This window comes from Nomascus leucogenys, chromosome 1a (assembly GCF_006542625.1).
Source record: "Nomascus leucogenys isolate Asia chromosome 1a, Asia_NLE_v1, whole genome shotgun sequence".
Classification (NCBI taxonomy): domain Eukaryota; kingdom Metazoa; phylum Chordata; class Mammalia; order Primates; family Hylobatidae; genus Nomascus; species Nomascus leucogenys.
The window spans coordinates 36,916,597-36,944,491 of record NC_044381.1 but is presented as its reverse complement, the minus strand read 5'-3'; the positions used below and the strand labels follow the sequence as shown (position 1 = coordinate 36,944,491).

The window sequence follows — 27,895 nt, the reverse complement described above, 5'->3', positions numbered from 1 at the left end:
GATATCCTCAATCTCCCTCCTCCTAAAATGAGGGCAATGGAGACCTGGTAGTTTAGAAATAACTAGTCAAAGAATTTTGCATCCTCATACTTGGCCTAACCCTAGTGATAAAAACCAGGCAACTGGGATCTAAATTGCCATGTGAATTTGCTGGTCCATTGTATGGTCACTAGTAGGTCAGGAAATGGCCACTGCTCTATTGTCACTGTAAATGGAGGAGCTGGGCATGTATGTGGCTGACTACACGCTTTGTAAACTGTTCTATATTAAGGTTGAACCCACATTGAAGGCTAAGAACCCACAGGCAGGTGTGAGCAAAAAGTTATGGAATGAAGTTGGAATAGATACATTTTTAATGCAAAGGGGCAAGAAGAATGTGTCTAAGTGTGTGTGCATGAGTAAAAGAGAAAAGGGCAAGAGGGGTGGACAACAGAAACGATATATGAGAAAGTAAGTAAAGGAGAGAAAAAGACAGGAAAGCTAGAAGATGGCTAAGTTTTAAAATATAAGGGGAAGCCTGGGGAACATAGTGAGACTCTGTCTCTACAAAGAAATTTAAAAAATTAGCTGGCCATGTTAGTGTGTGCCTATAGTCTCAGCTACTTTGGAGGCTGACGAAGGAGGACCCCTTGAGCCCAAGAGATCAAGGCCTCAGTGAGCTATGATCACACCACTGTACTCCAGCCTGGGCAATAGAGCAAGACCCTGTCTCAAAAAATATATATACAAAGGGACTAATAGGAGGGAATCTCAGTCTCCTGGGGCTCTTTGCCGTGTAACTCTCCAGGATAGAAATATTCCCCTATCTTTGGGGGTCCAGAAATCTCAGCAGATTGTGAGGAACTTTTGGTGAATCTGCATTATGAGGTAGCCATGCCTCATGGGCAGGGGCTCTGGTGACTCAGTTACCCACCACTCATGATAAAGCTTTACAGCACCAAAGGAGCCTCATTCCCCTCAGAGAGGAACCCCAACAACCAATGAAACTACTCTACACCAAGGAGAGATGAGGACCCAGAGCCAGGCCAAGGAATCTGGATTGCTACCTGCCTGACTTAGTTGTAAAGAGAATGTAGTAAGGCCAGATTCTCTATAAGGTACTGTCACACAATTACATGGATACAAAAAGAGTGGGGTGAAAAGGGAGATTCAAACATGGGACGTAGGCCAGGCATGGTGGCTCACACCTGTAATCCTAATGCTTTGGGAGGCTGAGGCAGGTGGATCACCTGAGGTCAGGAGTTCAAGACCAGCCTGGCTAACATGGTAAAACCCCATCTCTACTAAAAATACAAAAATTAGCCAGGTGTGGTGGCACATTCCTGTAGTTCCCAGCTACTCAGTAGGCTGAGGCAGGAGAACTACACAAAACTGGGAGGCAGAGGTTGTAGTGAGCATTCCAGCCTGGGCGACAGAGCGAGACTCCATCTCAAAAAAAGGCCAGGCTTGGGCGAGGTGGCTCTTGCCTATAATCCCAGCACTTTGGGAAGCTGAGGCAGGCGAATCACTTGAGGTCAGGAGTTGGAGATCAAACTGGCCAACATGGCAAAACCCCATCTACTAAAAATACAAAAAAAAATTAGCTGGGCGTGGTGGCGCATGCCTGTAGTCCCAGCTACTCGGGAGGCTGAGGCAGGAGAATCTCTTGAACCCGGGAGGCAGAGGTTGCAGTGAGCTGAGATTGTGCCACTGCACCCCAGCCTGGGCAACAGTGACTCCATCTCAAACAAACATGGGACTAAAAGCATGGAAATGTGCTAAGACTTCTACCTGCAGGGAGCCACAGGAAACCAAACCTGTTCCCTGCTGCTGCTATGATTGCAGTTGCTCTACTGGCCCTGAGAACGATTGTTTGGACAGTGACCAGCATGGATGTGTTTAAAAGAGGTCCCTTTACCAGGTGTGGTGGCTGATGCCTATAATCCCAGCACTTTGTGAGGCTGAAGTGGGCAGATCACTTGAGGTCAGGAGTTTGAGACCAGCCTGGCCAGTGTGGCAAAACCCCATCTCCACTAAAAATACAAAAATTAGCCGGGTGTGGTGGCACACACTTGTAATCCCAGCAACTTGGGAAGCTGAGGCAGGAGAATCACTTGAACCCCGGGGGAAAAGGTTACAGTGAGCTGAAATCATGCCACTGCACTCCAGCCTGGGCAACAGAGCAAGACTGTCTCAAAAAAAGAAAAAGAGGTCCCTTTAAACTTCCTCTAAGTGAAAACACGACAGCACTGCCTAGAGCCCACTTTCTGCCTGCAGTGCCTTGCAGTGCCCAGGAAAAGCTGTTTGTAGTCACACTGCCTCCTGCTAAGATGGGAACAGAAAGCAGACAACAGCTCTTTCTGGCCCTCATGTCTCCATGCAGGAGTCTCTTTCCCAGATGCCTGTATCCTAATCCCATTTCCCTCTGGCTTCACTCTTAGACTTCTTTCAAATCTTTACATATTAAAAAATGAACACCATGGAGTCAACCAGACCTTTGTGCTTCCTGATCAAAGAAGACAATAGTGCTTATGTAGTCTTGGTGGCGGGAGAAAAAGAAATCAAATCGGAATCTGATCAAGTCTCTAGTCCTGAGTTGTCAATACAGTAGCCACTAGCCACATGTGGCTGACAAGCACTTGTGCTATAATAGGGGTGACATACATACTGGATCTCAAGGACTTAGCATGAAAAAAAAGTAAACTAATAATTTTTTATACTGATTACATGTTGAAATAATATTTTTGATATACTGCATTAAGAAAAACATTATTTAAATTAATCTCATCTATTTTTCACTTTTAAAGACCTGGCTATTAGAAAATGTAAAATTATGTAGCTCACATTATACTTCTATTAGCACTACTCTAAATCTAATGATCAACTTACAGGAAATAAAGAGGACAGAGAAATATATCTTGGGAATACAATTAGTATTGTCCAGATTATGGGAAACTCTAAAGGTCAAATGACCCAGTTCCTTCAAAAATAAACTGCAAGGGTGGAAAAAAAAGATGGAAACAAATCTATAGGTTGAAATTAAAGAGACATACTGATGAATCACAATGAATGAACCTTATTTAAATCCTAATAGAAATGAAGCTTAAAAAGTATGAGACAACTGGAAATTGAGTGACTAAACCAACTAGATATTTGATAATTTATTAAGGAATCGGTTAAAATGTTTTAAGATGTGATATCGTTTTACATCTTCTAAAACAAATTTTTATCTTTTAGACATATCTACTAAAAATATTTACAAATGAAATGGCCTGACATTGGGGTTGCCTTCAAAATAATCCAAGATGGCAGAAGGGATGGGGTACAGGTGAGAGCTGGCCATTAATCAGTTAACTGCTAAAGCTGCATGATAGGTACATAGAACTTCACTATATTATTTTCTCTACTTTTTTAATGTTTAAAATTTTTCATGGTAAAAACTACAATAAAACCCCAAAAAACCTGCCAAACAAATGTCTTTCAACCATTTACCATGGAGAAGATGAGGAAAGAATATTCTAGAGCACAGTGAAAACTGCTGTGGTGTTGAAAGCAACTTGCTTCCTGTAGCAAAAGGCCTGTGTGCTCTATTCTGCTGATGAACTGTTTACAAGTAATAATTACACTCTTCCCAAACTGCTTGCTGTCTTTGGAAAGAAAAAACAACTACTTGATAAACCATCACCAAGAAAAATAAGATAGGTCACTCTAAGAGGTGAGTCTTCAACCCCACAGCACCCCAGAGAAACAGTATAAGCACTGGATGCAGCCAAGTGTTAGCCACCCCACAGCTGCTTTAGAGAGGACTCATGACTGCTGCTGATCACAGTGCCTAGCTTTCTTATTTCTCTATTAAGTTTTGTCCCTGTGAATTAAAGCACAATCTTCTAAAAGCAGGCATACCAGGCTTCTTGTAGGAGATCTTTTTGGGGCTGATCCCCATGGGCACGATTTCTTCAAATACACCAACACGCAATTCTGGAAAACAGTGAGCTCCTCCTTTGCTGGTCTAGCCAATGAGAAAACAGAATACAGTCTTGCTGTCTCAACTCCAGGTATAAGACAAGCGCCAATATAAGAATGATGGTCTGTTTTGTAATAACGATAGCTGAAGTCTTGAAAAACCTCTAGTTAGGGCCCAGAATGTTCCAGATAATTCAACATTGATAAATACTTATTGCATACCTGCCATGTGCAGGAATGTTAAGCTGAAAAGGTGTTTCTTTAGGTGTAAGCATTTAATTATAAAACTGCAACACCGCTGAGCAATTCTAACATGTGACTATACCCAGTTTTCATTCTTTTCCTATCATTGCCAGCATGAACACTAGCAAGGCATTTCCCATCACCTTATCACTTATTATGACAAGGTATAAAGTCACTCAAACAAAGCAGCCCACCTGTGAGAGCAACAACTTTGTTCCCCCATGTGGTGTGAAGTGTTAATCTTACAAATCCAGATTTACTAAAAACAGTGATCTGCTGACCAGGCTGGTGGTCTCTCAAGTGAGCTAATATGTCCAAGATTTGGAGTCCCAGATTGCATGAGCTGTAACATCCTTATTTTATAAAAAGGGATACTGAGGTCTAGAGCACTAGCTGGTCCAACATCATATGGTGACTCAATGGAAGAATGGGGACGAGCATACTCCTTCTATTGTACTGTCTTGTAACCTAAAGGGAAAAGCACATTTAAAGGGGAAAGGGGGCAGGTGTGGTATCTCACGTCCATAATCTCAGCACTGTGGGAGGCTGACGTGGGAGGACTGCTTGAACCCAAAAGTTCGAGACCAGCCTGGGCAACATAGTGAGACCCCGTCTCTACAAAAAAATTAGCCAGACATGGTGGTGCATGCCTATGGTCCTAGCTACCTGGGAGGATCACCTGAGCCCAGGGAGGTCGAGGCTGCAGTGAGCTATGATCATGCCACTGCACTCCAGCCTGGGTGACAGAGCAAGACCCTGTCGAAAAACAAAATAAAACGAAAAAACTCCCCAAGCCCCAAAAAATAAAGGGGAAAGGGTACTTACTTGGCACTGCTTATTTCTCTACTTTGAACTCCTCTTCAATAACATGCACAGAAGCAGAAGCAGATGGTTCTAGATCCATTTAATTTTCATTTTCTCTTACCTTAAAATCATCTTTACACAGGTAATCCTTAAACAATGGGAAGGAAAGCATGACTTCCACATAGAGTCTGGTAGCCAATTTGCTTCCACCAACTGTCCCATTGATTCCTTCTGCAGCAATTCGAATCTGAGACACAAGATGGTGAGAAAGAGAACAGACTGTTCTTAGCTTGGTTATCCTTCCAGGGAAGAACAATAGGCTCATGTGTGTCAATGAGTTTAACAGGAAAAGCAGAGAAGCTGCTGAGGACACCAAAGTGTTACTGGACAAAGATATCTGTTTTTCCTTTTTATTTTAAACTTTGAAGTCCAGGGATACAAGTGCAGGTTTGCTCTGCAGGTAAAACTGTGTCATGGGGGTTTGTTGTGGAGATTATTTCACCACCCAGGTATCAAGCTTAGTACCACTTAGTTATGCTTCCTGATCCTCTCCCTCCTCCCACCTTCCACCCTCCAAAAGGCCCCAGTGTCTGTTGTTCCCCTCTATGTGTCCATGTGTTCTCATCATTTAGCTCCCACTTATAAGTTAAAATATGTAGTATTTGGTTTTCTCTTCCTGCGTTAGTTTGCTAAGGATAATGGCTCCCAGCTCCATCCATGTCCCTGCAAAGGACATGATCTTGTTCTTTTTTTATAGCTGCATAGTATTCCCACATTTTCTTTATCCAGTTTATCACTGATGGGCATTAGGTTGATTCCATGTCTTTGCTACTGGGAACAGTGCTGCAATGAACATATGCATACATGTGTCTTTATAACAGAACAATTTATATTCTTTTGGGTACATACCCAGTAATGGGTTTGCTGGGTCGAATAGTAGTTCTGTCTTTAGGTCTTTGAGGAATTACCACATTGTCTTCCACAACGGTTGAGCTAATTTACACTCCCACCTATAGTGTATAAGTATTCCTTTTTCTCTACAACCTCACCAGCATCTGTTATTTTTTGACTTTTTAATAACAGCCATTCTGACTGGTGTGAGATGGATACCTGTTTGTTTTGTAAGACAAAGTCTTGCTCTGTTGCCCAGGCTGGAGTGCAGTAGCATAATCTCGGCTCACCGCAGGCTCCACCTCCTGGGTTCAAGCGATTCTCCCACCTCACCCTCCCGAGTAGCTGGGATTACAGGCATGCGCCACCAAGCCCGGCTAATTTTTGTATTTTTAGTAGAGACAGGGTTTCGCCATGTTGGCCAGGCTGGTCTCCAACTCCTGGCCTCAAGTGATCTACCTGCCTTGGCCTCCCAAAGTGCTGGGATTACAGGCACAAGCCACCACGCCCAGCTGGATACCTGTATTTTTCTAAAATGGCATAGCCTACAGTTCAGATGAGGTATTGTTTCATGCATGCTGAACAAGAGAATGTGAATAAAACTCCTGGAAAGCCCCATTTGCTATGGAGCTACAATAGTCCAACAGCCAAAGAAGTGAATTCTGAGCTTAATCTAAATCCAGGTAGCTTAACAGAGTCCTCCACAGAGGTCAGCAGATCTAGGCTCAAGATTAAGCTCTGCCACTCACTTGCATGTAGCTGTGAGAAAGTTAATTGACTTCTCTGAACCTTAATTTCTTTATATGAATAAAAAGGGAACTAAAGAGCACCAGAAATGAAAAGAACTGCTGAGGAGATACTACCAAAATCCTAAAGCACAGAGCACATCTGAGGGCAGAGGGTATACATGAGCATTTATCTCTGCATGGTGTTTGGAGGACAGCCCACCACTGCAAACCCATCCACTGGAATACAAGTTCCACATGCGTGTGTGTCTGTTTTGCTCACCAGCATATCCCCTAGAACAGTGCCTGCCACATACTAGGCACTCAATACGTATTTGTTGAATAAATGAATGTGCATCCATATCTGGGGCTCTTTGGCATCTCAAGCCCCATATTTTCTTTGAAATGCTCCCCTGGTTAGGGGACATTAGAGCCTGGGGTAAAGCCCCAGCCTTAAGAGGCAATGTTCTGGGGGCTGTGCAGAGTTGGTTGTTTTCGTACTACAAAATCCTGTGGATGAGTTTAAAGATGGATCATATTTAAAGGGAACTGAGCTCTCTAAAGAAAAGTGCTAGCAAGGGCAGCACATGTGGCATCATGGCACTGTCTGAAAAAGAGACGATTTAATTCAAGGTCCTATATTGTTCTAGTGATATAACACTGATATATACCAGTACTTTATAATTTGAAAATTTTTAATGGCTGTCCTTTTTTAGGGTCCAGAGAAGACACATCAGTTGATGCCTCACTTGATCTTTTTTTTTTTTTTTTTTTTGAGACAGTGTCTCGCTGTGTCGCCCAGACTGCAGTGCAATGGCGCAATCTCGGCTCACTGCAAGCTCCGCCTCCCAGGTTCACACCATTCTCCTGCCTCAGCCTCCCGAGTAGCTGGGACTACAGGTGCCCGCCACTACGCCCGGCTAATTTTTTGTATTTTTAGTAGAGACAGGGTTTCACCGTGTTAGCCAGGATGGTCTCGATCTCCTGACCTTGTGACCTGCCTGCCTCGGCCTCCCAAAGTGCTGGGATTACAGGCATGAACCATTGCGCCCAGCCCTACTTGATCAACTCTTTAGGGTATGGATATAAAACAAGATTCCTGGCACAAGCCAATGCCAACTCATTGGAAGTGATATATAATTTTAAACTTTGAAAGAACATAAAAGACACAAACATATGCATGTGTGTAATGTAATCAGAGAATATTTTAGGAAAATAAAAACCATCGATAATCCTACATGCCTAGATAATCCTTACTAACATTTTGGTATACACAACCTTCCATGTTTATACATGCACTTCTGGTTTTGTCATGAACATGCATTCATTCCTTCATTCTATATTCTCCAAATATCTACTGAGGGTCTACTACATGCTAAGCTCTGTTCCAGCACTGAGAATACATCAATTAAGACCAAAATTCCTGTCCTCATGAAGCTTATAAATGAAGATTATACTTTCAGATAGTAATAAATCCTTTGAAAAGCAGAAAGGGATAGAATGTGATGAGATCTGGAGAGGACTACTTCAGACTGGAGCTCTAAGGAGACAATATGTGAGCCGAGGTCTGAAGTGGGGCATGCGCCATGTGAAGGTGCAGGGGAAGAGCACTCTAGAGAGGAAGGAAACAGCAAATGTCAATACCCTGAGCTGGTAAATGACCCTGGCAGGTTCTAGAAAATTAAGAAGCTTGGAATCACACCTCTGTGTATAGTACTGTAAAATGTTTTCCAGAGTTCCATGACAAAGATTCCGGATCACTTCCAGACTCCTTGAGAAACAGTGCTGTAGTCTAGTGAAGCCAGTTCTGGGCACTGGAGAGGGAAGCAGGAAGCCTATGACATCTCTGCTACACAGGCTACTGTCCCCACTACCAACTTATAGTGGACTACATAGAAAAATAGAGCCCAATCAGTGTAAGAGTAGAAAATCCACCCAAAATGGTTTCTGACTACAGCAGGTAGGATGAAGTATGTACGTCTAAGTACCTCTCTTGGGGTAAGCTAGTAGATTCTTTCCTATTTTAATCTCAGAACCCAAAGAGAAGACAAGCACATCTTCTCCCTATATAGCTAGGGCAGAGCATGCTCTAAACTCGTTCACTAGACTTTGAACCCCCAGGATTCTCTAACAGAAATCCTTCAAAGCTCCTTAGTGAGGAAGGCCTTGTAAGAAACTGAGAAGAACAATCATTAGCATTTATTCAGCACTTGCTATGAGACAGAAGCATTACATTATAATCCTGAAAGGCAGATATCATAATCCCCATTTTAGAGAAAAGGAAACAAAAGCTCAGAGAAATCAAGTAACTTGCCCAATGGTATAGCTGATAGCTGGTAAATCTGGGATTCAAAACCAGATCTTACTAGCTCCCAATCTTATAACTTTTCCTTTCCAAAGCCTTCAATGTATCCCCTCAAATTTTTTGAGGAAATAAGGAATACACAGCAATAGAGTAGAGGCTGTTTTCCCTTAATTCCACAACTATCAGGTTCTTCTCTTTCCCTACTTAGGCACTGATATTTTGCCAAATCTCCAAACACAAAACTCATTAAACCAAGCATGTATCCTTGACACCTAGGAATTTATATCCAAGATCTAGGCAAGTGCTGCCACCTTGTGGGTAAGATCCCTCATTGCTAATTTAGCACTTGGGTTGGGCCAAGAATAATAATCTGCCTCTAAACCAAGAGGCTGTTTTCAAACCTTGTACATTCAGGTTTACTGTGAGTGTATCCATCTTTCAGGGTGTGGAAGTTTTCTGAATAAGAATGGTGATGTATGTATTAATTTATTTATTTACACCAGGAATTGTGCTAGGAATTAGGGATACAGTGGTTGAAAAAAATATAGCTTTTCCCCTTTAGGAGCTTACAGACTAAGGGAGGTCACAGATATTAAAAGTTACAAATGGACAAATGTTATGAAAAATAATTACAAGATCCCATGGGAGACTGCACTGGGAAAAATGAATTTAGATTGATAGGAAAGGTCTCTTTGAGGAAGTGTCATGAAAATTGAGAACTAAGCTTGAGTAAAAATCAGACTGGAGCAACAGAGTGGGTGTAGGAGAGTTCCTTGAAGATAGTTTGCTTGTAAGAAGGCCCAAGGACAGAAAAGAATTCGGTGGGTTCCAAAAAACTGAAAGACCATGTTGCTGGAGTATAATGAGCAAAGAACAGTATCAGACGAGAGGAAAAGGTAAGAAGGGGCCAACTCACGCAGGAACCTAAGGGCATTTTTAAGGCACTGGATTTCCTCCATATGCACCGGAAGTGGCAGCCACTGAAAGAGTTTGAGGAGGGAGTGATGTGATTTGATTCACCTTTTAGGATCATTATGGCTGTGTGGAGAATGGATTAAATGGCAGGCAGGGATGGCAAGCTGAAGAGTAATTTGAAAGCTACTGCATGGACTGGGTTAGAGAGGGTGGTGGTTTGGTCTAAAGTGGTGAGTGTGGAAGAGAGAAGGGAATGGAATTAAGGAATATTTGAAGAGGTGGAAATGGCAGGACTTGGTGATGAACTGAATGAGGTAAATGAAATCACTATCTGTTAGAAAACATGGATGTGAAAAATATCACTGATCAATTCAGACCTAGGTCATATGTTGGGAAAGATGAAACAAGGCAGCAGTGTCATAACCAGAGGGAGTTTCAGGGGGAAACTAGTTCACTTCCTTTGGACTTAAATTTTGAAAATCATATAAAAGACGTAGACATATGCATGTGTGTAATGTAATCAGAGAATATTTTAGGAAAATAAAAACCATCGATAACCCTACATGCCTAGATAATCCTTACTAACATTTTGGTATACACAACCTTCCATGTTTATACATGCACTTCTGGTTTTGTCATGAACATGCATTCATTCCTTCATTCTATATTCTCCAAATATCTACTGAGGGTCTACTACATGCTAAGCTCTGTTCCAGCACTGAGAATACATCAATTAAGACCAAAATTCCTGTCCTCATGAAGCTTATAAATGAAGATTATACTTTCAGATAGTAATAAATCCTTTGAAAAGCAGAAAGGGATAGAATGTGATGAGATCTGGAGAGGACTACTTCAGACTGGAGCTCTAAGGAGACAATATGTGAGCCGAGATCTGAAGTGGGGTATGCGCCATGTGAAGGTGCAGGGGAAGAGCACTCTAGAGAGGAAGGAAACAGCAAATGTCAATACCCTGAGCTGGTAAATGACCCTGGCAGGTTCTAGAAAATTAAGAGGCAACTTGGAATCACACCTCTATGTTCTATAATATGTTTTTCCAATTAATATATCATGAACATTTCCCTATACCGGGGTCGGCAAACTATCCTTGCTTTTGCATATAGTTTTATTCAAACACAGCCATCCAATTCTTTTACATTATTATCTATAGTTGCTCTCACGCTATAACAATACTGAATAGTTTTTTGTGCAACATCTAAAATATCTACTATCTGGTTCTTCAAGAAAAAGTTTGCTGACTCCTGGTTTATGCCAGTAAATATTCTTATAAAATACCATGTTAATAGCTGCCTAATATTCTACTTAAATACCCAGCAGAATTTCCCTAACTTCTAAGAACTCAACAGTGAATCTTTTTTATAATGAGCACAGCATTTGCAATCCAAGGTTGGCAGGCAAGATAAACCCAGTGAAGGAAGGAATATAGGAGAAGGTGTTACCTTGCCTGTGAGGTGCAGGTGCTGACACAGAGCTGTCTGCCAGGCACAGATCCACTGGGGATCCTCCAGGTCACGGTAGCAGTAATAAAGGAGCACCTCCCCTTCTTCACTGCCCTGGCCACTATAAAATGAAAATCCAAGGCAAAGAGCATTTGAGTCACTGGCATAAAGAAGTCACAATTCATAAAGTACACCCGGGCAGTCTGAGGGAAGGCTAAGATGAAGACACTCATGCCTGCCTTTGCTCTGATTATTGTTCTCCTCCTGAAATGAGAAGCAACTTCTTTTTATATTTGCTCTACAGAAGACAGTATCTGCACTGAACTTATTTTACAAAAAGTGAGTTTACTTTGATCCCTCATTTAATGGTCACATCCAAGAGACAGGTATTAGTAACTCCAATTCATAGCAAAGTTAGAAATTTGGTTCCATTCTGGCTTATCCTCTCACATAAGGCAGTATCTGTATGAATCATCATACAAAAAAGTTTCACTTCCATTTTTTCTTATAACCCTCTTTCTATGATGCAGGTTATTATTATCCCCATTTTACAGCTGAATAAATTGAGGCCAATTCCTCCCAAGTCAGACAGTCGGAAAGTGATAGCAAGGACCTAAATGCCAGTCTTCTGACACCAGATCTATACTCTTTCTACTGCACTGGGCTGTCTTATACTAACTAGCTGGGCAGGTCTTTCATACTTCTGGGCCTTGGTTTCCTCATCTGTAAAATCAGAGAATGGAAATAAACTATATTTTCCAAAGTATGTTATGAAGCTGTTCTATAAAATTATGTTTGGAAACCCTGCAGACAACATCTCCCTCCTTAAGAATCACAGCCAAAGCCTCTTAAAGGCTCTGAGAAGTCTTGCAGTAACAACATTTTGACTGAGTGCTTCCCAAATTTGTCTTTAATACCCCTTTTTTCAATAGCTTGTTAGCATCCTCTAGAACTAGTGTTCCACAGAACATATTTTAGGGAATGCTACACAGTACACGACAATTAAGGTCCTATCCAGCTCTGGAGTCTGAGTCCCTCCTCAACAGCCTCATCATATTTCAGGGCCTAGTCTCCTCCATGCTTTCCATGCTCCTCCATAAAACCTTCTTGTCTATTTTAGATCCTATTTTCCTTTCTCTAAGCTCCTATAACAAATTAGTCTCTGTACCATACAATTCAACTGATAATTATGTAACCTGTATCATCTGCTAATTGCCTCATGTGTCTTTGTCTTTGTTTTTCTAACTAGTAAGTAAATTCCCTGAAGTGTGGGGCCATATGAAATGGAAGGGCCATATCTGTATAGCACAGTATAGTTCACAACTGCTCATACTATCACCGTCCTATATAACTCATTTTACAGTACTGGGAGGTAGGCAAGGCAGGCATTATTATTCCAATTTTAGAGGTGAGGAAATGAAGGTACAGAAAATTTTAGTGACTAGCTCAAGTGTGACTTCTACTTCAACTTGCTTTCTTTCTCCTTTCCAATAAGCAAAAGGGAATGTGGCACTGAGTAGTAATGACAAAAATTGATCAAATTTGGACTACAGTTGACCCGTGAGCAACGTGGGTTTGAACTGTGCAGGTCCACTTACTTGTAGATCTTTTTGTGCCTCTAGCACTCATGCGGCAACAAGACCAATCCCTCTTCCTCCTCAGCCTACTCAATGTGAAGGTGACAAAGATGAAGACCTTTATGACGAGCCACTTCCACTGAAAGAATAGTAAATATATATTAAGATTTTCTTTTTCTTTTTCTTTTTTTTTTGTAGGGCAGGGTCTTACTATGTTGCCCAGACTGGTCTTGAACCCCTGGCCTAATGTGATCTTCCTGCCTTGGCCCTCCACAATGCTGGGATTATAGGAATGAGTCACTGCACCTGGCCTCTTATGATTTTCTTAATAACATTTTCTCTAGCTTACTTTAATACAGTACACAATATATAATATACATAACATAGAAAGATGTGTTCATTGACTTTACATTATTGATAAGGCTTCAGTCAACAGGAGGCTATTAGTATAGTTTTGGGGGAGTTAAAAGTTATATGCAAATTTTCAACTGCCCCTAATCCTTGGATTCCTGACCCCATGTTTTTCAAGGATCAACTATATTTCTATTTACCAAATAGTTCAATAATTGCTTAGTCGTTCAAGGGTCAACTGTATTTCTATTTACCAAACAGTTCAATAATTGCTTAGTCATTCAAGGGTCAACTGTATTTCTATTTACCAAATAGTTCAATAATTCCTTAAAGTCAGAAATTTGTCCTCTGGAATTCTGTAATATGACTTGGTGAGTTTTTCAAGGCCAGGATCTAAACATCGAATCCTATGATTCAGTTTTAAAAGTTAATACACTTCCTAAAACATATTCAGCTCAGAAAACTGTATTTGGCAATAAAAACCTGATATTGTTTGGCTGTGTCCCCACCCAAATCTCATCTTGAATTGTAACTCTCACAATTCCCACGTGTCATCAGAGGAATGCAGTGGGAGGTAATTGAATCACAGGGGTAGGTCTTTCCCATGCTGTTCTCATGACACTAAGTCCCATGAGAGTTGATGGTTTTAAAACTGGGAGTTTTCCTGTATAAGCTTTCTCTCTTTGCCTGTTGCCATCCATGTAAGATGTGACTTGCTCCTCCTTGCCTTCCACCATGATTGTGTGGCCTCCCCTGCCATGTGGAACTGTTAAGTCCATTAAACCTCTTTCTTTTGTAAATTGCCCAGTCTTGGGTATGTCTTTATCAGCAGCATGAAAATGAACTAATACAATAAATTGGTACTAGTAGAGTGGGGTGCTGCTGAAAAGATACCCAAAAGGAGGAAGTGATTTTGGAACTAGATAACAGGCAGAGGCTGGAACAGTTTGGAGGGCTCAGAAGAAGATAAGAAAATGTGGGAAAGTTTGGAACTCCCTAGAGACTTGTTGAATGGCTTTGACCAAAATGCTGATAATGATATGGACAATGAACTTCAGGCTGAGGTGGTCTCAGATGGAGATGAGGAACTTCTTGGGAACTGGAGCAAAGGTGACTTGTTATGTTTTAGCAAAGAGACTGGTGGCATTTTGCCCCTGCCCTAGAGATTTGGGGAACTTTGAACTTGAGAGAGATGATTTAGGGTATCAGCAAAGCGTTCAAGAGGTGACTTGGGTGCTGTTAAAGGCATTCAGTTTTATAAGGGAAGCAAAACATAAAAGTTTAAAAAATTTGCAGTCTGACAATGCAATAGAAAAGGAAATCCCATTTTCTGAGGAGAAATTCAAACTGGCTACAGAAATTTGCATGAGTAATGTGGAACCAAATGTTAATCCCAAAGACAACGGGGAAAATGTCTCCAGGGCATGTCAGAGGTCCTCATGACAGCCCCTCCTATCACATGCCTTGTTGTGGGAAGTCAGGGACCCTGAACGGAGGGACCAGCTGAAGCCATGGCAGAAGAACATAAATTGTGAAGATTTCATGGACATTTATTATTTCCCCAAATTAATACTTTTGTAATTTCTTACACCTGTCTTTACTGCAGTCTCTAAACATAAATTGTGAAGATTTCATGGACATTTATCACTTCCCCAGTCAATACTCTTAAAATTTCCTATGCCTGTCTTCAATCTCTTAATCCCGTCATCTTCATAAGCTGAGGATGTATGTCACCTCAAGACCATGTGATGATTGCGTTAATTGCACAAATTGTTTGTAAAACATGTGTGTTTGAACAATATGAAATCTGGGCACCTTGAAAAAGAACATGATTAACAGCGATGTTCAGGGAACAAGGGAGATAACTATAATGTCTGACTGCCTGCGGGGCTGGGCAGAACAGAGTCATATTTTTCTTATTGAAGAAAACAAGTAGGAGAAATATCGCTGAATTCTTTTCCCAGTAAGGAATAACCCTGGGAAGGGAATGCATTCCCGTGTGGTCCTATGGATGGAAACTCTGGGGGTGTCTGCCTTATGCAGTTGAAGATAAGGGATGAAATACACCCTGGTCTCCTGCAGTGCCCCCAGGCTTGCTAGGATTAGGAAACTCCAGCCTGGTGAATTCTAGTCTGACCGGTTCTCTGCTCTTGAACCCTGTTTCCTCTTAAGATGTTTATCAAAGACAATGCGTGCACAGTGGGACATGAAACCTCATCAGTAATTCTAATTTAGCCCTGGCCTTGTGACCTTGCTCTGCCCTTCTGCCCTTGTGATCTTTTTTATTGCCATTTGAAGCATGTGAGCTCTGTGATCCACTCCCTATTCGTACACCCCTCCCTTTTTGAAATCCCTAATAAAAACTTGCTGGTTTTGCAGCTCAGGTGGGCATCACGGAACCTACTGACATGTGATGTCACTCCTGGAGACCCAGCTGTAAAATTTCTCTTTTGTACTCTTTATTTCTCAGAGCAGCCGACACTTAGGGAAAATAGAAAAGAACCTACATTGAAATACTGGGGGCTGGTTCCCCTGATAATGCCGGAGGGTCTAGGAGGAAAAAATGGTTTCATGGGCTGAACCCAGGGTCCCCCTGCTGTGGGCAGTCTAGGGACTTGGTGCCCTGCATCCCAGCCACTCTAGCTGTGACTGAAAGGGGCCAATGTAGAATTCAGGCCATGGTTCCACAGGGTGCAAGCCCCAAGCCTCGGCAGCTTCCAGGTGGTGTTGAGCCTGTAAGTGCACAGAAGTCAAGAATCAGGGTTTGGGAACCTCTGCCTAGATTTCAGAGGATGTATGGAAACACCTGGATGCCCAGGCAGAAGTTTGCTGCAGGGGCAGGGCCTTCATGGAGAACCTCTGCTAGGGCAGTGCGGAAGGGAAATGTGGGGTCAGAGACCCAACACAGAGTTCCCACTGAGGCACCGCCTAGTGGAGCTATGAGAAGAGGGCCACGGTCCTCCAGATCCCAGAATGGTAGATCCACTGACAGCTTGCACCGTGCGCCGAAAAGATGCAGATACTCAACCCCAGCCTGTGAAAGCAGTTAGGAGGGAGGCTATACCTTGCAAAGCCACAGAGGCGGAGTTGCCCAATATCATGGGAACCAACCTCTTGCATCAGCATGACCTGGATGTGAAACATGGAGTCAAAGGAGATCATTTTGGAGCTTTAAAATTTGACTGCCCTGCTGGATTTAGGACTTGCATGGGGCCTGTGGCCCCTTTGTTTTGGCCAATTTCTCCCATTTGGAATGGCTGTATTTACTCAATGCCTGTGCCCCCATTGTATCCAGGAAGTAACTAACTTCCTTTTAACAGGCTCATAGGTGGAAAGGGTTTGCTTTGTCTCAGATGAGATTTCAGACTGTGGACTTTTGAGTTAATGCTAAAATAAGACTTTGGAGACTGTTGGGAATGCATAATTGGTTTTTAAATGTAAGGACATATTTGGGAGGGGCCAGGGGCGGAATGATATGGTTTGATTGTGCCCCCACCCAAATCTCATCTTGAATTGTAACTCTCACAATTCCCACGTGTCATGGGAGGACCCCAGTGGGAGGTAATTGAATCATGGGGATGAGTCTTTCCCATGTTGTTCTTGTGATAGTAAGTCTCAAGAGATCTGATGGTTTTAAAAACAGGAGTTTCCCTGCACAAGCTCTCTCTCTTTGCCTGCTGCCATCTATGTAAGATGTGACTTGCTCCTCCTTGCCTTCCACCATGATCATCAGGTCTCCCCTGCCGTGTGGAACTGTAAGTCCATTAAACCTCTTTCTTTTGTAAATTGCCCAGTCTTGGATATGTCTTTATCAGCATGAAAACAGACTAATACAAAACCCTTTTTTAAGCTCTGACATTACGTAGGGTAGAGGAATCATTAATGTCTCTGTGTCTTCCCACTTGTTTTTGAAAATAATACAATTTTCTTTCTTTACCTCTCCTCCCTAAAGAATATGTAGAATGGTCTCCAAGAAACCTTGCAAACAGGCTGGATACAGTGGCTCATGCCTGTAATCCCAGCACTTGGGAGGCCAAGGTTAGCAGATTACCTGAGGTCAGGAGTTCAAGACTGGTCTGGCCAACATGGTGAAACCCTGTCTCTACTAAAAATACAAATTAGCTGGGTGTGGTGGTGCGTGCCTATAATCCCAGCTACTTGGGAGGCTGAAACAGGAGAATCACTTGAACCTGGGAAGCAGAGGTTGCAGTGCGCCAAGATCACACCACTGTACTCTAGTCTGGGTGACAGAGTGAGACTCTGCCTCAAAAAAAAAAAAAAAAAAAAAAAAAGAAAAAAGAAAAAACCTCACAAACAATGTCAACTGACTGGGTATATGCTGCTGCACAGGCTACGGTCTTTGGCTATATATACTACGCATGTTATTGGCCTAACTTAGGCCTCTAGAATTCTGTGCCTTAAGGATCTAGCTGTTGCAAGTAGTTAAGATACTGACAGAATAGGTAAAGTGCAGGCAGTGCTGCTAGGTAATACACACTAAAAAGTAACAACTCTGAGGTATGGTGCCCAGCCTCCAAGATGATCCCTGATGATCCTGCCTCCTGGTATTTAGACCCTTGTGTAGTTCTCTCCTACACTGTACTGAGGTTAGTCTATGTGACCAACAGCATCAATAAAAAGTGATGGTATGGCAATCTGAGATTAGGTCATAAAAGATTGTGGTTTCTGTCTTGGTGTCTCTGTCTCTCACATATCACATGCCATGTCATGAGAGCACTCAGGCAGCCTATGAAGAGACCCCCATAGAGAGGAATGGAGGCCTTTGACTAAAAGCCACTGAAAAAACAAGCCTGCCACCAACCACATGAGCGAACCTGGAAACAGATTTACTAGCCCCAGTCAAGCAATGAGATGACTGCAACTTCATGAGAGACTCTGAGCTAGTACCACCGACTATGCTGCTGTAAGCTGAATTTGGTACATAGCAATAATACAGAGGGTTTGGATCTAGAATTAGAAGAGAGGGAGGAGAGGTAACAGAAGAGTAAGTCTGAGCCTTCTTAGTAAAAAGACAAACTTTTATACCTTGGCATCCTACTTAAGTTCATCCTGATGGCATTAAAGCACTCGGAGAAAGTTCAATCACATTCACTATATATTCTGTTTAATTATGCAACTAAAGAAGAGTCTAATGCAGTTTGAAAGACTCCAGGAAAAAAAAAAAAGGTTAAATCAAAGAAATTTTAGATGCTTTAAAATGTAAGCTACATTTACCTGCTTTCTGAAAAATTCACTATGTGCAATGCTACATTCCCCAATAAACCTAATAAATGATGCATTTTTTCTGGGTACGTATATTTGAAATCATACAGATAATGATATCTAGCTTCAAAGAAACCCCCCCTTTTTTTTGCTTAGTTTTTCCTGCCCTATTTATTTAAAAATGTTTAAAGCATGGCACAGTTTACAAGTGAAATACACAGATCTTAAGTGTAAAGTTTGATCATTTTTGACACAGGTATACCTGTGTAATCCACACCACTATCAAAACCAGAACATTTCCAATACCTCAAAAAATCTTGTGTATTCCCAAACTGTCTGCCAGAACCTTTCTATCATCATATATTAGTTTTGGCTTCAAGTACATGAAATCAGAAAATATGTATTGTGTTGTCTGGCTATTTTCACTCAGCATAAGGATTTTCTCATTCACCCATATATGTTCTTGAATATTAGCAGTTCATAGCACTTTATTGTCGTGCAATATTCTTACCTGACTATACCAGTTTATTCATTCTCCTATTGATGGATATTTGCAGTTGTTTCCAGTTTTTTGTTATTATGAATAAAACTGCTACGAGCATTCTTGTACAAGGCTTTCTGGGGATATGTTTTTATTGCTGTTGGTATTATACCCAGGAGTGGGCCACAGGAACGATGCATGTTTAAGAAATTGCCGAACACTTTTCCAAAGTGGTTGTGCCATATTACATTCCCACCAACAGTGACTGAGTGTTCCAGTTGTTCCACATCCTCATTCACATTTGACAGAGTTGGTCTTTCTCACTTTAGCCATTTTAATGGGTGAATTGTAGTATCTCATTGTAGTTGGAAAAATACTTTAAATCAAACCAAAATACAGAATGAAAATCTTACCTTATCAGCTCATCAGGGTTAAAGCAGCTTATATCAGGGAGCCAAGCAGACACGTCATGGGTATGTGGAAGGCACTCTTTTAAAGGGTTCTTTTCATCTGCAGACAAAAGGCTCTTTGAGGTGCTCAATGTCACAGCCAGTTGCTTTAAAATAGAAGCTGTCTGGTGATAAATTTCATCAGCATGTTGTGTTGCCACATGTCTGTGGATGCTGGTTTGGTCTGTGAATAGCTGCTGACAGCATTTCCACAATTTTTCTTTACATTCAAAACTCCTTTTTGTTGGAACTTCTTTGGTTTTGACAAAAAGGGCAAAGGCCTGCAATTAGATTTCAAATACTAACACTGTTAAATAACCTTAGGTTTATGGCCAATAGAAGTCTCACTAAGATTCCTTGTATTATCTTTCCACAGGGGCTTCTAGTTTTATGTTCCATTATGTTATACAATTCTCTGAGAAGTAACACTTCTCTTATTAGTAAGCTTTAGAAGAGACTATTAGAGAAATTAAAACTAGGCTTTATATTGAGGAGGTTAAATAACTCTCAGCATCATAATTTTATTCTCAGGATATAAGACTAAGTCACACCAGAATATACATAATACAGTTTGGCCTAAAATATCACAAATTACACTATCAGTTATTTTTGAAAGGAATATGGAAAGTAAATTATGAAGTATGCTTACCATGGAATATTAAAGCAGCCAGTTTTAAGTTATATGTAAAAATATTTATGATATAATAATATTAAGTGAAAAAAATTGGATAAAATTTGCTTATGCAATGTAATCTCAACCACATTAAAAAGTACATCGAAAAAGACCAGGAAGAAACGTACCAAAATATCTTCTTTCTTGGAAAATAATATTACTCTTTTTATAAAAATTATTTACGCTTATTGTAAAATAATCAAACAGAAAATTCTCTTAACCAGTTACCAACTGATGAACATTTAGATTGTTTCTAATATTTGCAATTAAAAGCAATGTTGAATGAGCATTCCATGCATCCATCTTTCTATATCTTTAACCACCTACTTAGAATATCTAAAATAAAAATTGAGGGGTCAAAGAGCATGAAATTTTAATCTGTAATAGTGACTTAATCTGTAATAGGAAAAATGTACCAATTTATACACTAACCAGAAAAGCATGTGGGTGCCATTTTATCCATAGCCTCACTGAATTCTATCAGTATTTTTTATCATCAATATTTTTAATGTTGGTCCAAATAAAAGGCAAAAGAAATGCTACCCTATTTTTTTTTAATATCTTTGATTAGTAGTAATGCTGAATACTTTTTCCTGCTTATTCTATTTGTTTATTTCTGGCTTGCCTATTCACATCTGTTGCCTATTTTTCCATTATAGCATTTATCTTCTTACTGATACATGTTTTTAGTGATCTTTTGTTGATCATAGTTACCAACTTTTTTCTTCACTTGTCATTTGGTTTTCAACTTTGTTTATGGTCTTTTTTGACCTGGGGGGTGGGGAATGAAATCTAATCCATCTGTCTAGGATCCACCCTCCTCAAGTACTCCACCATGGCTATTCCAGGGCCACACCTTACCTATGATTACCCTTTGCCTGGGATGGAATTAACATCACTGGTTAATGTTCCTGACTAGACTTTACCTTGAGCTGGAGAGCAACCTTGATAACATGCTTCCAAATGTATCTGCATTAACCACATATACATGATCATGAAACATTCATAGGAATTCTACCTTTTTCTTTGCAAACGAGTATTTCTTTTTTGTACTGCCATCTAATTCTGCTTTAAGACTGCTGCTGGGATTAATAAGACTCATATCTTTTAAATCCAGGTCAGAAAATCTTAAAATGCAGGTCTCCAGGTCATCTCCTTGGTCTGGTGAAGTGGAAGAAGGCATCTGGTTTGCTTCCAACAGTGAAGCAGATATTCCTTTCAGTTAAATACCTCCTAGAATATAAATAAGAAAGAAGCAGCCATGCTAGTCTTTGATTTTGAAGAAAATATGAAGCTAATCAATCATGCAAATCAGCATGGGCAAAGTAGCCCAAGCTAACCATCATTTACTTACTAAATCGATAGTATTTACTTAGGAACGACTCTAAGTCAAGCACTATTCTAAGCACTGAGAATATAGCAGTAAACGAAGGCGAAAAAGTTTCTGCCTGCTTAGAGTTTACATTCCAGTGGGGTGAAGTAAACAAGTGGATAAATTGATTTTTTATTTTTAAAGTCAGACAGTGAAAAGGTTATGAAGAATAATCAGCAGGGCAGGGAGGCAGTGATGGAGGAGCCCTTCGAACACAGAGAGTAGGAAAAGCCTTTCTGCAGCAATAGCATTTGGGCAGAAACCTGAATTAGGGAGCGAGCCATGCAGACATTAGGGTAAATAATACCAGAAAAGCAACAGGTACAACCCAAATCAATCAAGATGTGTGCCAGCACCTTCAGTTATAAACACTTTCTTCTTTTTGCCCCTTAATTTCAGAGCTATGAAAACTTCCTTCCTTAGAAGAAATAGTTCCCAAGACAGCCCCACTGTAATGAGCCAGAAGAAATGTCAAAATCGCTACTGTGGCCAAATCTCATCAAAATGGACACACTACAACCATCACACCGCGTTGATTCTTTTGTAAAGCAAAGGTTACAGGTGACAAGCACTAAGACGCACACTGAGAAAAAGCATGGGCTTTGGTTTGTGTTGCAGCAGTTTGCCAAGCATGTGAACATGGGCAAGCTACTTAAGGTTTCTGAGTTCTAAATCTCTCTTGTGGAAATTGTGCATTGTGTACTGTAATGTAAATCTACATTACAGTACTGTACTGTGGACTGGAAAGAAATATTAATATACAGTGTCTGGCACAAACTAGGGTTCAATGAATGGTAATATTATTAATATTTTAATTGAATGCTGTATTTTAAATTTAACATTAAAATTTTGTTTAAAAATTAGCTGTGACAGATTATATTTTCCAAAAATGGCTGCAGCAGTATTTCTGGTCCATTTCCCTAAGCCTAGGCAGGCTTGTTAACTACTCCCAAAAATAAAGTGTGATGGAAGCAATGTTTTATGACTGAGGTTGGGTTCTCAAAAGGATACGCTAGCACTAGCTCTCATTCTGAGATGCTCACGCTGAGGAGACCAACCACTGTACTGTAAGCCAATCCAACCCATGCAGAGACCACACACAGAGAACCAGGTGGAGAGGAACAGAGGCCTCCAGCTGACAGCCAGCATCAACCACTAGACCCTTCAGATTCCAGACTGGCCTCTGAGCTGAGAGCAGAGACAAGGTGTCCCTGTTGTGCCCTGTCCAAATTTCTGCCCCACAGCATAACAACTGGTTATTTCATATTACTAGTGAACTGGCAAAGTTAGTTACTTCAGGACAATATTGAAGGAGACAGCCACAGGTGGACACTCAAGGTTCTGAAAATAGTAACATGCAAAGAAGTCCCAAACTCCACAAGAGGGAGCAGAAAAAGCACCACTAAGAATGAGAGAAACGAAGGTGGGAGACACTGGTGAAAAACTTTGCCAATTCACAACTCTGCCTACAGGGTACCTCAACCAGGTGAAGGCAACGAGGAGCAATTTATGTGTGGGGGAACACACACTGCTTGTTAACAATGCTGGATGGGACTGATGGAGACTAAACGTACACAGACACACACACACACACAATACCAACTTTCTTATAAAGGACTTTTGTTCCTTGGATTCATAAATTAAGATGTCACTTGCACTACATAAAATGCATTTGAATCAGCTAAGTGGTGCTTTCATGGGGCTCAAAATGAGCTTTGTTATAAGGGTAAGGCAAGGTAATACAGATTTATTAAACCCAAATTCTCTTGTATTTGAAAAATAAGTGGAAGAGACTGGGTGAAGAAATACTACCTTCTTTAGCTTCTCTTTCCTTTCTCATGAAAATGTCTTTCATATAAAGTCCCACTGAAAAAAGTACATCCCTAACTCTACACAAACCTGTAAGCCTTCCAGGCAGAAGAAAATAAGTAGAAGAATCTGATTCAACACACTTCCTCCATGCTCAAAGCTGTTTTATTGTAAAGGTAGAGAAAGTACATATATCATTTCCAAATTAAAATTCATTCAACAAATATTTATGGAGGGTCTTCTAGGTTCCAGGCATTGTTCTAGAAACAGAGAACTTATTTACCTATAAGGGCAGTGCATTTGGGAGGTAACACTGTCGAAAGGAATTACTATCCAATCCGGTCCCACCTCCAGCATCTTTCCCAATCTCCCTCTATATGACCTGATGTGGTCTGTCCCAGCATTTATGCTTTCCACTGCTTTGTTTCCCTTACTTTTTCATTTCTTTCCCTCCCCATATGCTTACTATGTATATGAAAACTGAACTCAAGTGTCACCTTTCACTTATGTCTTGTCTGCTATCCCGTGTCACTGCTTCCTTTGAAGGCCTGAAAAACTTAGTTTCTCTATACTCTAGGCTCATCTCTGACTATGCTCCCCATTCCCTATCAGATATCCTACTCTAGTCACACTGGACCATGCCCAGTTCCACAAATGAGCCATGTTCTTTCCTGACTCAAGGTCTCCACACCTGAGTGTGGGGTGCCTTTCCCACCACCCCAAAATGATCTCCTCTGACTCTGCATCTTTTTTCAGTCTCAGCTTATTTTATGTACATACTCTGAATTATTATTATTTGTGGCACCTCTGCTATGTGCCGGGCCCATGGAATAGTCCTGGGAATGCAGCTATGAATGAAACAGTTGAAGTCCCTGCTCTCTTGGAGCTTATATTTTGGTAAGGAGAGACATTAAGTAAAACAAAACAAAACAAAACAAAACACACACATGAAAATCCCAGCCAGGGATAAGGGCCCCTGCTTCTCAGTTTCCTTTGCTGGATCTTCCTTATTACCCGAACCTCTAAATGTTGAACCACTCTATCTATACTTACCCTACAGGTGATCTCATCTACTTCCAAGGACTTAAAACTATATTTGCCTCAAAATAATTGGGAGAGAGGACGTAATATCAATGAAACCAGATTACTCATGAATTAAGAATTACTGAAGTTGATGATGAGTACATGGGGATTCATCATAAATTTTCCCTACTTCTGTAAATATTTGAAAATTACATGAGAAAAGAAAAAAAGGAAACATAAAGGAAATTTTCTGTTTAGAATACCATATAATAAATGACTCCATATTTATATCTTCAACCTGGGCCTTTCTCCCAAACTACAAATTCACATACCCCACTGTGTGTGAATTTTACACTGTGTGTGAAGCTAGCTAGCTTCAGCTTCAAATACAACTGTTCAAAACCAAGCTTTGGTCTTCCCCAGTCTTCCTTATCTGAGTAAAAGACAATTTTATTTTTCCTGTTATTCAGACAAAAAAAACTTTGGGATGATTCCTGACTCCTTTTCTCATACTATCATTCACTTGTTCAGAAAATCTTTTTTTTTTTTTGAGACGGTTTTCGTTCTGTCGCCAGGCTGGAGTGCAGTGGGGTGATCTCGACTCACTGCAACCTCCGCCTCCCAGGTTCAAGCGATTTTCCTGCCTCAGCCTCCCAAGTGGCTGGGAGTACAGCTGCGTGCGACCACATGCAGCTAATTTTTGTTTTGTTTTGTTTTGTTTTGTTTTTTTTCAGTAGAGACGGGGTTTCACCATGTTGGCCAGAATGGTCTCGATCTCCAGACCTTGTGATCCACCCACGTCGGACTCCCAAAGTGCTAGGATTACAGGGGTGAGCCACCATGCCTGGCCAGCTTTGCTTTTGAAGTACAATCCAATCAGATCACTTTGCACCACCATCTTCACTACTACCCTAGTTCAAGCTACTATCATTTGCAGCTAGAATTATTGCAAAAGTCGAGCTATCTTCCTCCTTTGGGAGCCAGAGAAGTAACTATTAAAAAATAAGTCAGACTGGCCCTGCAGAGGCTCATGCCTGTAATCTCAGCACTTTGGGAGGCCAGGAGTTCAAGACCAGCCTGGCCAACATGGCGAAACCCCATCTCTACTAAAAATACACAAATTAGCCTGGTGTGGTGGCGCATGTCTGTAATTGCCGCTACTTGGGTGGCTGAGGCACAAGAATTGCCTGAACCTAGGAGGCAGAGGTTACAATGAGCCAAGACTGTGCCACGGCACTCCAGCCTGGGCAACAGAGCAAGATCCTGTCTCAAAAAAAAAAAAATCATACTCCAGTGACTTCTCAATTTACTTGGATAATGTCCAAAGTCCTCACAGAGCACCTTCCCCCTACCTCTCTGATCTCATCTACTACTCTCCCGTTGCTCACTACCTATGATGGCACTATTTGTGGCTATTCCTGAATTGTTCGTTAGACTATATCAGCGCCAAGAGAGCAGGAGTTTTCCTTTGTTCACCTCTACATCCTCAGCATTCAGAACTCTGCCTGGCACCTAGGAGGTGCTAAATGCTAATAAATATAATATTCGTTGAATGAAATAAAACAGTGATTGGGTAACCAAAGAAGGCCTCACTAAGGACCTTATATTTGAGCTGAGACCTAAGTGACCAAGAGTCAGCCACGCAGATTTAGAACCAGAGACCTTCAGGTAAAGGAAATAGTATAAGTTCCTAAAATAAGAACAAGCTTGACTTATTGTAAGAACAGAAAGAGTGGCTGGAGTACGGTGAGGAGAAGTAGAACCCCACAGGCCATGGCATGGAGTGTGCAATGGAAAGTCGTAGGGGGCTTTTTTTTTTTTTTTGACAGGGTCTCACTTTGTTGCCCAGGCTGGAGTGCAGTGTGCGATCACCGCTCACTGCATTCTCGACCTCCTGGGCTCAAGGGATCCTCCCACCTCGGCCCCCAACCCTCCCCTCGAGTAACTGGGACTACAGGCGCCAAACACTAGGCTCGGCTAATTTTTTTTTTTTTTTCCCTGTAAAGACGGTGTTCGCCTTGTTGCCCAGGTGGGTCTTGAACTCCTAGGCTCAAGCGGATGCGCCCGCGTCGGCCTTCCAAAGTGCTAGGATTACAGGCGTTAGCTACCCCGCCTGGCCGTCATAGGAGACTTTTAAACAAGGCAGTAACACGATCTGATTTTGGATTTGGGTGGAAAGCAGAGCAGGCAGGGTTTACAGACAATTGTTATGTAAAAAGTGAGGGAAAAGAGCTAAGAAAGACTCTAAATTTTTGGATTAAGCAGCCGATGGATGACGTCATTTACTGAAATGGGTAAGACCGAAAATTAGGCCGGGAGAGTGCAATTTCAGATGGCCATGGACAAAGCAGATAAGCCAGTATGGTGCTCATAAAGACATCAGGGGAGGGGACGCTCACACACAGGCATACAGGTACCCAATAACCCTTGAAAACAGATTACTAAAACAATCATTTGTCCCTTCCTAAGCAAACAACTTAGGGAAAATGACGGCCAGCCGGCAAGCCGGGAGCAGCACGCTCGCGTCAGGGCCGGCCTTTCCATACCAAGGGGCGGCACGTGCGGCACCGCCTCCCGCCCAGGCCCCACCCCGCATGCAGAGCTTGGCCCAACCTCTCCTCCCACTTTTCCCAAGGCAGCAAAAGCCGGAAAGTGGGAGTAGATGATCACATACCCGCCAGTCCTGATCCTTTCTTAGGTCTCTCTTCCCTGCACTGTTTCCACCTAGCAATTGTCACGGCTCACCGCCCTCGAGCCTATTCCCCCGCCGCGTATTTGGGTCGAAAAGCTCGCTCGTGACGTCACCAAGCTCCAGAAGTCTCCTGGCGTCGGCGCAAGGGCCGCCGGGAAAACCATTGAGAGGCCCCGGAGGACCGGCCTAAGCGGACGCGGGGACTAGAGCGGCCGCCGGCACCACCCGCCTTCAGGCGTACAACGACCGCGGCCCGGGGGCTCTGACTGGCCAAAGCGGCGGCACTTTCTGCGTGGCCCCGGAAGGACATAAAGCGGAAGGCGGGAGAAAGAAGTAGCCGGCAGGCGGAGGCAGCCCGAGGGGGCGGTTGCGTGTGTGCTAGACGTCCGTAGCTCACTGAGCTTCCTCACGTCGGCTCTCGCAGCGCCTAGCCCACCCGGCGGCCTCTCCTGCGCTTCCGGGGCCGTGGCGAGCTTGTGCGCCTGCGTGCCGGCCAATCTGCGCGCCTTGCAGCTGTCCTTGCGTCGGCTGGCCGGACAGTTCCTGCAACGCTTACCGCCTGGCCTCTCGGTTCCGCGGCGCACCGGAGGGCGGCATGTCGCGGCGGCGGCACAGCGACGAGAACGACGGTGAGTGCCTGCGGCCCGGCCGCAGAGGCCGCTCCCGGTTGGGAGCCGAGGCTCGGCGTCTTTGGGTGTCCACGGAAGAGACTGGAAGCTCTTCTCCCCGGGAACGTGCGGGGAGCCGCGGAGGGAAAGAGGAGAATACAGTGGCGGTGTGGCCGGGCGGCTTCTAGAAAGTGACTTCTCCCCCGCCCGAGTTCTTTGAGTCAAGGGCCGATCCTTGGGAAGGAAGGCCTGGTGAACCCCATGGGTAGACCCTTGGTCTCTAAGGACGCTTCAGAATTTCGTCCGTAGCACCACGGAGCAGGGAAGCACACCTGTGTCTGTGCTGCCGCCTCTT

The 27,895-nt window shown here is 42.3% G+C and overlaps 2 protein-coding genes across 7 annotated transcripts in view; one reads left to right on the top strand and one right to left on the bottom strand.

The window, feature by feature from the left end:
• Positions 1-27,164, bottom strand: part of TSTD2 (thiosulfate sulfurtransferase like domain containing 2) — a 33,479-nt gene extending 6,315 nt beyond the window's left edge. Inside the window, exons 1-6 of the mRNA XM_003260541.4 lie at positions 26,915-27,164; positions 21,055-21,269; positions 19,328-19,644; positions 11,283-11,403; positions 5,111-5,236; positions 3,883-3,988 (exon numbers count right to left, since the gene is read on the bottom strand). Of these exons, the coding sequence (XP_003260589.1) occupies positions 3,883-3,988; positions 5,111-5,236; positions 11,283-11,403; positions 19,328-19,644; positions 21,055-21,219 (835 nt within the window). The 5' untranslated portion in view covers positions 21,220-21,269; positions 26,915-27,164. The remainder of the gene's footprint in view (positions 1-3,882; positions 3,989-5,110; positions 5,237-11,282; positions 11,404-19,327; positions 19,645-21,054; positions 21,270-26,914) is intronic.
• The window catches only part of NCBP1 (nuclear cap binding protein subunit 1), a 38,869-nt gene continuing 38,052 nt past the window's right edge, over positions 27,079-27,895 (top strand). For 2 of the 6 annotated variants that reach the window (XM_030796639.1, XM_030796577.1), the window contains exon 1: positions 27,468-27,561. Coding sequence is in view for 1 of the 6 variants with exons in the window: in XM_003260538.4 (XP_003260586.1) it covers positions 27,528-27,561 (34 nt within the window). In the remaining 5 variants the exon portion in view is untranslated. Of the gene's footprint in view, positions 27,562-27,895 lie in introns of all 6 variants that reach the window. The other 4 variants (XM_003260538.4, XM_030796397.1, XM_030796531.1 and 1 more) reach the window with 4 other exon arrangements.